Source organism: Vulpes lagopus, chromosome 4 (genome assembly GCF_018345385.1).
Source record: "Vulpes lagopus strain Blue_001 chromosome 4, ASM1834538v1, whole genome shotgun sequence".
NCBI lineage: Eukaryota > Metazoa > Chordata > Mammalia > Carnivora > Canidae > Vulpes > Vulpes lagopus.
In genome coordinates this window covers 45,619,065-45,632,162 of record NC_054827.1, presented here as the reverse complement: position 1 = coordinate 45,632,162, position 13,098 = coordinate 45,619,065, and the positions used below count along the sequence as shown (strand labels likewise).

The 13,098-nt window shown below is 36.8% G+C and overlaps 1 protein-coding gene across 1 annotated transcript in view; it reads left to right on the top strand.

Moving 5' to 3' along the window:
• Positions 1 to 11,451, top strand: part of AKR1D1 (aldo-keto reductase family 1 member D1) — a 35,815-nt gene extending 24,364 nt beyond the window's left edge. The window contains 2 exon segments of the mRNA XM_041751051.1: positions 9,062 to 9,144; positions 11,092 to 11,451. Of these exon segments, the coding sequence (XP_041606985.1) occupies positions 9,062 to 9,144; positions 11,092 to 11,134 (126 nt within the window). The 3' untranslated portion in view covers positions 11,135 to 11,451.
• The last annotated feature ends 1,647 nt before the right edge of the window (positions 11,452 to 13,098 follow it).

Genomic DNA, 13,098 nt, shown 5'->3' with positions numbered 1-13,098 from the left:
ATTGTACACCTGCTCTCCAACCCACATTCTTTATATCTGAATTTAACCTTAGGTGAATTTGAGACAGTTCCCAGCACTTTGGGGATTGCTTTACTGCTTGTACTTTACCTAGCTCCCTTATTTTCTTCCGTTTCCTTAACCTATTGACTCTTGGCACTACCTACTCACTTCACCAGCACAGCAGAAATAGAAGGTATAAAATTTGAAGTTCGTAATAGGAAACTTTCCATCTTCTTTTTTTATTTGCTGGGGACAAATTTGGACATTATTGAAGAGGATCATTAGACTTCATGAATGCTAATTGCCTTTATCTCCTCTATAAATAATTTGGAATCAGCCTCATAACTTACAGGTGAGAAGAGGCCGCTAGACAAAGGCATGATTAGTTTACTACTACTCAAGACTAAACTGCTAGGTAAATACAGCCATAGAAAAATATCATGCAAAATTAATTAGTGACTGATCAGTTAATAATCTCAAAAGCTAAGTTGTTTTTGTTTCAATAAGTAGTTTATAAATTTAATAATCTCAGTAGTTTAATAAGTTTTTACTAAATAAAATAAGTAGTTTAATAAGTTTAATAATCTCAAAAAGTAAGTTGATAAAAATAAGACCAGATTTATCCCCTCAGTTAGGAAAATAATCAGAATATTGAATATGTAGGAAAACAGGCACCTTCATATACTCCTGTTAGAAACATTAACTTATATAAGATTTGAAGGAGCAGGATGTCACCTTTCCAACCCACATATCTATTTGACCCAAACAATCTTGGTCCTATATTTAACCACACATATATGGATGTTTACTACAGCATGATTTATCACTTTAAAAAACTGAAAACAATCTTCAGTAGAATCTTATAAAACAAATTATAATTATACAATGAAATATTATATACCCTTTTTTTTAAATAATAGAGTGAAAACGTAAGTACTGTCGTGGGAAGATATTCATGATATTAGACAACTTATCTTCAGAGCTTTTTTGCTACTGTATGACAGAAAGCAACTCAAACTTACCAAAGAAAGAGAGAGACATGATTTATTGGGTCACATAACTGGAAAGTCCATGGATAAATTGGGCATGACCAGGCACAGGTATTCAAATGATTTATAAAAGGACTGAGCTCTTTTCCTCCCTCCACACTCCCCACGCCTCTCCCAACCTTCTCTGTATCTACATGATGGCACCAACAGTCCCTGACAGCTCCAGGCTAATCTATGACTCATACTCAGTGAAGATGATCACAGATAAAGGCTTCTTTTTTTTTTTTTTTTAATTTTTATTCATTTATGACAGTCACAGAGAGAGAGAGAGGGGCAGAGACACAGGCAGAGGAAGAAGCAGGCTCCATGCACCGGGAGCCCGACGTGGGATTCGATCCCGGGTCTCCAGGATCGCGCCCTGGGCCAAAGGCAAGCGCCAAACCGCTGCGCCACCCAGGGATCCCAGATAAAGGCTTCTGTGAGGATCTCTATCAACCCCTGATTGTCCTTTTCTGGGTCATGCACCACTCCCATATTAATGACTATATCCAGTGAATAAGATACTTTGATTGGCCCCCTGGGCTACACCTCTATTCCTGTGCTGGAAATGAATTCATGACAAATAGCCCTACTAGCTGGTGGAGGAGAAATTCATAAAAGGAAAAAGGGGATACTGTTATTAGCAAAAAGAGGAAAGAATGATAAACAGTTATGCCACTACTGACAGTATTTTAACACTTAACAAAATCCTTCTTGCTAAAGGTAGTTGACACTGTTTTCAGTCATCTTAAAAAAATAAGCTATCTAGATGGCTAATGTGTTAGTTCATCAAAAATTAAAACAAACAAGTTTAATGCACCTGCAACAAATGTTTTCATGGACTCAAAATTTTACTGTTCAGAAACTGAGAGTGGTGGGATGCCTGGGTGGCTCAGTGGTTGAGCGTCTGCTTTTGGCGCAGGGCATGATCCTGGAGTACCGGGATCGAGTCCCACATCAGGCTCCCTGCATGGAGTCTGCTTCTCCCTCTGCCTGTGTCTCTGCCTCTCTCTTTCTCTGTGTCTCTCATGAATAAATAAATAAAATAATCAATCAATCAATCAATAAAATGAGAGTGGTTACTAGTGGTCTGTGCAATGGAAGTCTAAAGCCTTTGCACTTTATGTCATTTAGTGAATCACAATTTTGTACTAGAGATACTATCATTCTCCTTAAAAATTTTTTGCAACTATTTGTTCTATTCCATATATTTCCATAGCCCTGATAATACGGAAATTGAGTCCAGAGGTTCACATACCACAAAAAACTATGAAGGAGATACCAATCTACAAGGAAAATGACAGTGGAAATGACAGCCAATGCCACTCTATAGGGTTTATACTTGTCCTGTAACCACAGATTTTGATGGTTATTAAAACCCAAAATTGACAAAATAGAAATTTATTCTCTTTTAGAACTGAGGTAAACCTTTAAAAATATTTTAAAATAATGAGAAATTTAAAAATAAAATAAATGAAATAAAATAATGGGAAATAACCAGAAAATGTAAAGGATAAAGAGAAAATTAAATATGTTTACAATGAGAAGAAAAAGTCATACAAATAAAAATTATATAATAAAAAGTTAAAAACAAAAAACTATATTAAATTAAAAGAATGAAGAAAATTAAAAAATGGTATATTGTTAACATTAAAATAACAAAAAATCAAATTTTAACACCCACTATCTGCCTTGTTGCCATCATCCACTGACCCCCATTCCTTGAAGGTTTAATCTCTCTTTAAAAAAAAAAAAAAAAAAGATTTTATTTACCCATTCATGATAGAGAGAGGGCAGAGACAGGCAGAGGGAGAAGCAGGCTCCACGCAGGGAGCCCAATGTGGTACTCAGTCCCGGGACTCGATCCCGGGACTCCAGGATAACATCCCGGGCCAAAGGCAGCGTTAAACTGCTGAGCCACCCAGGGATCCCCGAAGGTTTTATCTCTTGACTCACTTTCCTTCTCTCCAAAACTACTCCTGTCACAATTCTTAGTAAATTCAACATAAATATGGATGATCCTTCCAATAACCTGGCCTAATAGTTCTTTAACCTCCTCCCCCACAATGATCTTGTCCTATATATTTCAGCCACTAATTCCCACTGTTATTCCTTTGAAACTTCCCTTACTATTACCTAATAACTCCTCCACACCCCTCAAAAATCCCCCTCTCTCCTGCATTATCTCTCTACTGCATAACTCCTATCAACATACAAACATGTTGTGACCTCCAGTCTTAAAAGGTAGAATCCAATATAGACTCTTTCCTGCCCCCCCCCCCAGCTATTATCCATTTCTTTCTGTTTATGGCAAACCCCTTAAAAAGAGAATTCTATTCTCACTGTCTCCAAGTCCCTTTCCCCTACTTTTTGTTAAACCCATTGAAACCTGACACAGCTCTTGTCGAGGTCACCAATGGCCTCCACCTTGCTAGATCCAATAATCACTTCTCTGTCCTTCTCCTGGTAGATTTTTCAACAGCATTTAATATAGTTAATACTTTTTGTTTCTAGAAATCTTTACTATAAGAGAAGTAGATTGGGGTCGTGAAAGAATATCAGGTATTCAGTTATATATAATCTTAAATAAGTGAATAATTTAGGATAATTTGTGTCATTAAAAAAATGAAAATTCATATAAAATGAATTCATATAAAATAAAATGACGCCTGGGTGGCTCAGCAGTTGAGCATCTGCTTTTGGCTCAGGGTGTGATCCCAGGATCCTGGGATCGAGTCCCACATCGGGCTCCCTGCATGGAGCCTGCTTCTCCTTCTACCTGTGTCTCTGCCTCTCTCTGTGTCTCTCATGAATAAGTAAATAAAATATTTTTTTAAAGAAAATTCATATAAAATAAAGAAAAACATTGCATAGAAAGAATGGAGAGGAAGAATTTGGAAGTTTACCTTAAAATTAAAACTAAAGGGTGCCTGATTGGCTTGTAACTTGAGCGTCCAACTCTTGATCTCAGCTCAGGTCTTGATCTCAGGGCAAGGATTTTAAGCCCCACATTGGGCTCTATGCTGGGTGTAGAGCCTACTTAAAAAAAATTAGAATTGAAAATCATGAAATCATTTTATTTTAGATTCAACAAAATTTAGGTTACAATTGTATATGTGTCCTAAATCTTAGAAGAACCTGAATGAATCAGTATTCATTCTTAAAAACATGCTAGATGAAATTACATAATAACAATGTGATGTTCTCTATTTCACAAAGGTTTTTGCTAAGTGATCATAAAAAGAATAATTCTGGTAAAATTTCACAGGGCTTCATCTGAATATTGTAAATCCTTTGATTTTTTTTTTCAAATCACACTCTTCTGATACATCTACTAAAGTAGATTTTAACTGCATCAGATTCCTATTTGAAAATATTTTACCTGTAATTAAAGCAAACCAAGATCTTTTTTTTTTAAGATTTTCTATATTTATTTATGAGAGACAGAGAGAGGCAGAGACATAGGCGGAGGGAGAAGCAGGTTCTTCACAGGGAGCCCGTTGCGGGACTTGATACTGGACCCTCGGATCACACCCTCAGCCAAAGACAGATGCTCAACCGCTGAGCCACCCAGGCATCCCTAAACCAAGATCACTTTCATTGACTTCATGAAATCCTGCATCTTTGGCAAGATTTTCAATTTCATTCTACATTATATATTCATTGAAATCAGAAAATGACTCACCAACACTGAAAAAGAAGGTTTGAGTAAGGATTTATTTTATAATTGATTAGTTCATTCATGACTGTTTCTATGTAATGCAAACTTTTGATTCCCTATATAATCTCATAAACTCAATATTTGGATAATAATCAAAGAAAATCATTCCCTGAAAAGAGCACTTGGAAGCAATCCATGGGGGAATGATTAGGTAAATTGTGTTAGGATGCAGTGATTAAATTAAATCAGTCTATCTATTTTGACAGAAAAGGTCACATTATATGCATGAAAAAAAGTTGCGGAATAAATTATTGCATATTACTTGTATGTTGAATGTTTGGAAGGAATTTTTAGGAAGAATAGGACTAGGGTTGGTGGGTAACAAGAGGACATTTCATTTATTATTCCATGCATGCCAATATACTTCTGTAGTAATTTCTCATTAAAAAGGCATATATTTATGTATTACTTATATAATTAAAATTTATCAATATAAATTACTAAAATAAAAATGAAGGGATAACAAGATAAGGCAATAAAGAGGAGATAATTATTAACAAAGCAAATATTAAAAACATAAATAAGCTAAAATAAAATATTAAAATGTTAATAAAGAACAAGAGTATAAAATTTACAAGCTAAGAAAAAATAAATCAATGAAAATGTAATAGATTTAAAAAGTAGAAGACCTATTAAAAATGATAGGGAAAATGATTAAGAAGATAAAGCAAGGGGGATCCCTGGGTGGCTCAGCAGTTTAGTGCCTGCCTTCGGCCCAGGGTGTGATCCTGGAGCCCCGGGATCGAGTTCCGTGTTGGGCTCCCGGCATGGAGCCTGCTTCTCCTTCTGCCTGTGTCTCTGCCCCCCTCTCTCTCTTTCTATGTCTATCATGAATAAATAAATAAAATATTAAAAAAGAAGATAAAGCAAATTAAAAGTTAAAAATACATAAGTAAATTTAGAGACTAGGGAATATTTTTAAAAACAAGTGCACAAAAGCCATAGTCCAGAATCAGAAGTTCAGCATCTCATCCAGAAACAATAAAAAGTTCTTCACTCTTGAAATTTTAGATGTCCTGAATATATGTTATTGCAGAGTATTTGGAATGTCCTGCAAGATGGCCCCAGCAGAAGCGTCTCAAAGACAAAGACCATCCCCAGCTCTGCATGAGGATGTGGCCCCCCAGCACCAGCCCAACTTCTTTCACATTTGCAGATAGTCATAAATTTTTGATGTAAATTTTTGACATAAATTTTTTAAGTAATCTTTTATGTGTATGTCACTAATAACAGAGCTTCAACATATATGAAGGACTAAAAGGAAATACCTGACAGAACTGAAACAAAGATATTAACAATTATTTTTGTATCAATTTTATTTACATTCCAGTTAGTTAACACATAGTATAATTTTGGTTTCAAGAGTAGAATTTAGCGATTCATATAACACCCAGTGTTCATTACAACAGGTGCCCTCCTTAATGCCCATCACCCATTTAGCCCATCTTCCACCCACCTCCCCTCCAGCAACCCTCAGTTTGTCCTCTATCATTAAGAGTCTCTCTTTTTTTTTTAAGATTTTATTTATATTTTATTCATGAGAGACACACAGAGAGAGAGGCAGAGACAGGTAGAGAAAGAAGCAGCCTCCAGGCAGGGAGCCCAACGTGGGACTCGATCCCGTGTCTCCAGGATCATGCCCTGGGCTGAAGGCGGCACTAAACCACTGAGCCACCCGGGCTGCCCTGGTTAAGAGTCTCTTATGGTTCACTGTCTCCCTCTTTTTCTTTTCCATGCCCTTGTTCATTTTGTTTCTTAAATTCCACATATGAGTAAAGTCGTATGGTATTTGTATTTCTCTGACTGACTTGTTTCACTTAGCATAATGCACTCTAGCTCTATCCACATTATTGCAAATGGAGAGATTTTATTCTTTTTATGGTTGGGTAATATTCCAATATACAGATACCACATCGTCTTTTTCCATTCGTCACTTAGGAGCATTTGGGCACTTTCCATAATTTGGCTATTGTTGATAATGCTGCAGTAAATATCAAAGTGCACGTATCCCTTCAAGTCAGTATGTTTTTATCCTTTGGGTAAATATCCAGCAATGCTGGATCATAGGATAATTCTATTTTTAACTTTGTGAGGAACCTCCATACTGCCTTCCAGTGGCTGGGTTGAGTGGCTGCACCAGTTTGCAATCCCACCAACAATGTAACAAGGTTCCTTCTCCACATTTTCACCTACACCTGTTGTTTCCTGTGTCGTTAATTTTAGCCATTCTGACAGGTATGAAGTAGTATCTCATCGTGGTTTTGATTTGTATTTCCCTGATGATAAGTGATGTTGAGCATTTTTTCATGTGTCTGTTGGCCATCTGTGTGTCTTCTTTGGATAAATGTCTACTCACGTCTTCTGCCCACTTTTTAACTGGATTTTTTTTTTTTTTTTTTTTTTTAGGTATCAGGTCTTACAAGTTCTTTATATATTTTAGATACTAACCCTTTACCAGACACGTCATTTGAAAATACCTTCTCCCATTTCATAGGCTGCCTTTTAGTTTCAGTGATTGTTTCCTTTGATGTGCAGAAGCTTTTTATCTTGATAAAGTCACAATAGTTCATCTTTTGCTTTTGTTTCCCTTGCCTCTGGCAATGTGTCTAGTAAGAAGTTGCTATGGCCAATATCAGAAAGGTTACTGCCTGTGTTCTATGGTTTTGATGGTTTCCTGTCTCACACTTAGGTCTTTCATCCATTTTTTATAAAGATTTTATTTATTTATTCATGAGAGACACATAGAAAGAGGCAGAGACATAGGCACAGGGAGCCTGATGCAGGACTTGATCCCAGGACCCCAGGATCACAACTTGAGCCAAAGGTGGATGCTTAACCACTGAGCTACCCAGGTGCCCCAGGTCTTTCCCCCATTTTGAATTTATTTTTATATATGGTGTAAGAAAGTAGTCCAACAAAATACCATTTGTTGAAGAGACAATTTTTTTTCCATTGGATATTCTTTCCTGCTTTGTTGAAGAATAATTGACCGTATAGTTTTGGGTTTATTTCTGGGTTTTTCTCTTCTGTTCCATTGATCTATGTGCTTGTTTTTGTGCCAGTACCATATTGTCTTGATGAGTACAGCTTTGTAATATAGCTTGAAGTCTGGAATTATGATGCCCCCAGCTCTGCTTTGCTTTTTCAAGATTGCTTTGGTTACTCAGGGTCTTTCTTTTAATTTGGGGTCTTTTGTGCTTCCATACAAATTTAAGGATTATTTGTTCTAGCTCTGTGGAAAATCTTTTGCTGATAGGGATTACATTGAATATATAGATTGCTTTGGGTGTATTAAACATTTTGACAATACTTTTCTTCCAATCTATGAGCATGGAATGTTTTCCCATTTCTTTGTGTCATCTTTAATTTCTTTCCTAAGTGTTCTCTGGTTCTCAGAATACAGATTGTCCCTCACTTTGGTTAGGTTTATTCCTAGGTATCTGACGGTTTTTGGTGCAATTGTAAATGGGATCGGTTCCTTTATTTCTCTTTCTACTGCTTCATTATTGGTGTATAGAAATGCAACAGATTTCTGGGGCACCTGGATGGCTCAATTGGTTAAGTGTCTAATTCTTGGTTTTAGCTCAGGTTGTGACCTGAGGGTTCTGAGACTGAGCCCTGCATTGGGCTCCTCGCCCAATGCAGAGTTTGCTTGTCTCTCTTCCTCTGCTCCTCCCACTTTTTTCATGTATCAATTCTAACAATTTTTTAGTGGAGTCTTTTGGTTTTTCTACAGAGTATAATGTTGTCTGCAAACAGTGAAAGTTTAACATCTTCCTTGCCAGTTTCGATGCCTTCTATTTCTTTTATTGACTGATGGCTGAAGCTAAAACTTCCACTACTATGTTAAATAACAATAGTGAGAGTGGACATAGGTTTTGTTCCTGACTATAGAAGGAAAGCTCTCAGTTTTTCCCACTGAGGATGATATTAGCTGTGGGTTTTTGTTTATGGCCTTTATGATATCGATGTATGTTCTCTCAATCTCTACTTTGTTGAGGGTTTTTATCCTGAATGGATGCTGTACTTTGTCAAATGCTTTTTCTGCATCTATTGAGAAGTTCATAAGGTTCTTATCCTTTCTTTTATCAATGTGGTGTATCACATCGATTGACTTGTGAATATTGAATTACTCTTGTAGCCTAAGAATAAATCCCCACTTGGTCATGGTGAATAATTATTTTAAACATGTTCATAAGAAAAAAAAAGATGCTCATAAATTTTTGAGGGGATCTTACTACTGGCCTCATTCCCTGATCCCAAGCTTGACCCATTTCCTACCTTCAAAAATGTCTTATTTCTGTTATTTCAGATCTTTGACTTTTCTCTCACTGAAGAAGAAATGAAGGACATTGAGGCCTTGAATAAAAATGTTCGCTTTGTGGAGATGCTCATGTGAGTTCAGGGGACCATTCATCAAATACTACCCAGTGGTACTGGATAGGCCCATAGAAATCACAAGGGTAAAGCCAGTGGGCAGCATGTTTTGAATATTAAACAGGTCTGGGTAAATTACTTTTACTCTAGGAATTTCCTACATGCCACAGTTTTATTTAAAAGATTTCTGGTATTAAAAAAAAAAAAGATTTCTGGTATTCATGACATCCCTTGACTTAGGTTAAGGCATGGCAGGTACCTTGATGAGAATTAAGTCATAGTGTATATATTTTAATATAACAGCAACACGAATACTCGAACCTATTTATTTTTTCCTAAAAATCAAAGTGATGCACAATTTAGAGCAAAGTTATCAACAAAAATGAAAGAGACATGGGAGTAGAGTAGAAAGAGTGCCACATTAGAAGTGAAGAACCTAGGGTTTTAGGCAAATGCCTGCCTGTAAGATGTGGAGCTTCTAATTCCACCTATTAGCTGACTTCCCACAAGCAAAATTCCTTACGCTCCTTCAAAATGTTGTAAATTCAGCTAATCAACTGAATTAGCCCTTTATTCTCTAAATAGTATAGGGCCTTTAAAATAATACGGTTCTCATAGATATATATAGATACATACATACATACATATATTGGTGTATACACTTTTCTTTCTCTTTATTCATTAGTATATCCAGTTTTTGAAATCACCTGGACAGTAATCTGTTTGTAATCTCCTCTTTAAGTGAGCATTTGGAAAATGCTCATTAGGTTAATTCATACAGCTTGAACACTTACCTTATTGGTCCCACTATTTCTCATGAGTCAGAAAGCACACTGACAGTGCTAATACCAAATTTCTGAATCAATTTCTGAATTAATACAACAGCCTCCTAATGTTAATTTTCTAGAGTAAAACATTATTCAACATTAAAAGGTACCACTAAGCCTCGGGAACTGAAAGGTAAACACAAACACAAACACACCAACACTTAATGGTTAATTAATAGCTCTTGAAGATAAATTATTTCAATTGAATAAATATCATTAAATTCAAAAGAGATAGTAAGAGACAAGCTACCAATGTACTGATTTTTTTTATGGTTAATTGGTGAATTATTTAGTTTGACATTTGACATATTTAATACCTAATTCCCACAACAATGGGAAAATAACTCATAAGAAATAACTAGATAAACCAGCAAGGAGAAACAAACATTAGGCCTCATTGATCAAAGAAAATGTACCACTTAGGGATGTTAGGCTATGATTCTTCTCTGTTTTTCATCCAGTTGATCTCTAACACTGAAGAACCTTAATTTGTTTTCTATTTTCATTAAAGCTCATAGTACTTGCAGAGAACTGAATTTTAAACATGGTCCATGGAAGGCACAACACACACTACTCCTTTTTTATTGACTATTCCATCACTGTTATTTGATAGGTTCTTGATCATCATCATTATCATGGAAACTTAAATTCACATTTCTAGATTTCAAACTTTCTATTCTCAAGAGGTCCAGTGAGAAGGACAGGTAAAAACTCTGGAAAGAAAGTGATACTGATGGTAATAGAATTTTGAAGAGAAACACATATGTGGATCATTGACATGGAAGGCAGCCTGTATCAAAACAGCAGAGGAAAGGAAGGAATTGAGAAGGGGCACAAAAAACCTGTGGGCAGTCATTTCTCACTTCCTGTGCTTTTGTTCTGAGCAAAATGTTGATGTGGAGGCAGCCCGCCTTCCATCACACACACACACTTACTCAAGTACACACACACTACTGTCCAGAGCTTCAGTAAAACATGTTGGCTTGTGGGAAAACAGAGGAGACTGGGTGAGAAACAGAGAGGGAGGACCAGGGGAGAAAGGGAAGGGCCAGTGAAATTGTCAAAGGGGCTGGTCACGCACACAGCTGTGCCATGTTTGCAAGTGAACTGTTTCCCTTTCGGGAATTTGTTTTGACAGGTGGTGTGATCATCCTGAGTACCCATTTCATGAGGAATACTGACTTCAGAACGCTCCTGAATTGATTTTTCCCTCCCATGCATGCCAGAACCTTGGGTTGGGTGGTTCCTCCAGATGGAGAAATTTAAAAAGTTTTACTCTCTTTAGATAAAATGATGACGTTAACATGCTTAAGTTTTGTGCCACGTAAATGACTTTGGCTTATGTATGTGAAGAAAAAAATATGTTTAAATCTGTTGAAATAATTATTTGGAAACTATAAGCTTGGATCAAGGCCTTCTGGGTTCCAGATAGAAAAATATTAGGCTTTAGAAAAGACTTTAGAGGCAATGTGTGAAGATAAATAACTCTTGAATGTGAGCACTGCCATTGGTAGTCTGAGTTCCTTACTTTAAGCAGTAAACTGGGCAACAAAGAGGGTGGTGAAGTAGTGCACGCCTGTGCTAGCAGTGACCTTGATGATTCGGACCACTGACTGTAACACAGACACAGCCAAGATAAGATCCACACTTGCATTATTAACAAGGACATGATTTCCTGCACCTTGTGTAATGAGAAAGAGCTAAGCATAGAAAAGTCTTAAAATAGAGCTAATTCAACAATCACAGTGGTCAGCAAGGACATAATGACTTGGTTGTTGTTTGTTTCCATCCCATGTGTGTTCATTTAGCTTTTGTCCGTTCTAAGGGAAGGTTAATGGCTGGCTCTCTCTTGCATGCTTTCAAGGGCCTGAGCATAAACATAACTGGTGATCCATACTTACACTGCCTATCACTCTTGCCTTCCTCATCATACAACCACTATTATATGAAGTAGCTTGAGACAATCAACATACACAAATAAAACTCTGAATCATAAAATAATCCAAAGATGACTATTTTTTTAAGTAGGCTCCATGGTCAGTGTGGAGCCCAATACAGGGCTTGAACTCACAACTCTAAGGTCAAGACCTGAGCTGACATCAAGAGTCAGACATTTAACTGACTGAGGCACCCAGGTGCCCCCAAAGATAACTATTTTAAAGGAATTTTAAAAGGAGGCATTAGGGGTGCCTGGCTGGCTCACTTGGTGGAACATGTGACTTTTAATCTCAGGGTTGTGAGTTCAAGCCCCATGCTGGGTACATAGATTACTTAAAAATAAAATCTTTTAAAAAAATAAAATAAAAATAAAAAGGAGGCTTCATAAGATATTATACTTAGGGGATGCCTGGGTGGCTCAGCAGTTGGGCCACTGCCTTCGGCCCAGGGCGTGATCCTGGAGTCCTGGGATCAAGTCCCACATCGGGCTCCCTGTGAAGAGCCTGCTTCTCCCTCTGTCTATATCTCCACAACTCTCTCTCTCTCAGCGTCTCTCATGAATAAATAAATCTTTAAAAAAAATTATTATACTTAGGACTTTGAAAGTATTATTAGAATAACTATGTGAATTTCAAGAAGTAGCAAGTTCTCAAAAGAACATTGGTAATTTTTTTAAAGATTATTTATTTATTCATTCATAGAGACAGAGAGAGAGAGAGAGAGGCAGAGACACAGGCAGAGGGAGAAGCAGGCTCCATGCAGGGAGCCCGACGTGGGACTCGATCCAGGGTCTCCAGGATCACGCCCTAGGCTGCAGGTGGCGCTAGACCGCTGCGCCACAGGGGCTGCCCAAACATTGGTAATTTTACTGCATGTAAATTTTTAATTTTTGAGTATGAAGATTATTAGAATTCTGTAATAGAGCTGTACCAATTTTCAATTCAACTAGAGCATTGTATTTTTTCATTCATATTAAGTCACTCTCATAGGGTAAGAGAGTTTTTCAAAAATTATGTTTTTTCAAGACCAATTGCTTACAGATGATCTTCAGTGACCTGAAAACACACTTCTGAGAAATCAGCACTTGAAGAAAATTTGATCTCTACTCTCTGTATCTACTGATTCTAATGTAATGCTGTTCTCTGGAAAATATTTTGCCTTACAACAAATAATAAAATGTGATGATTTATTGAACCACACAAATCTC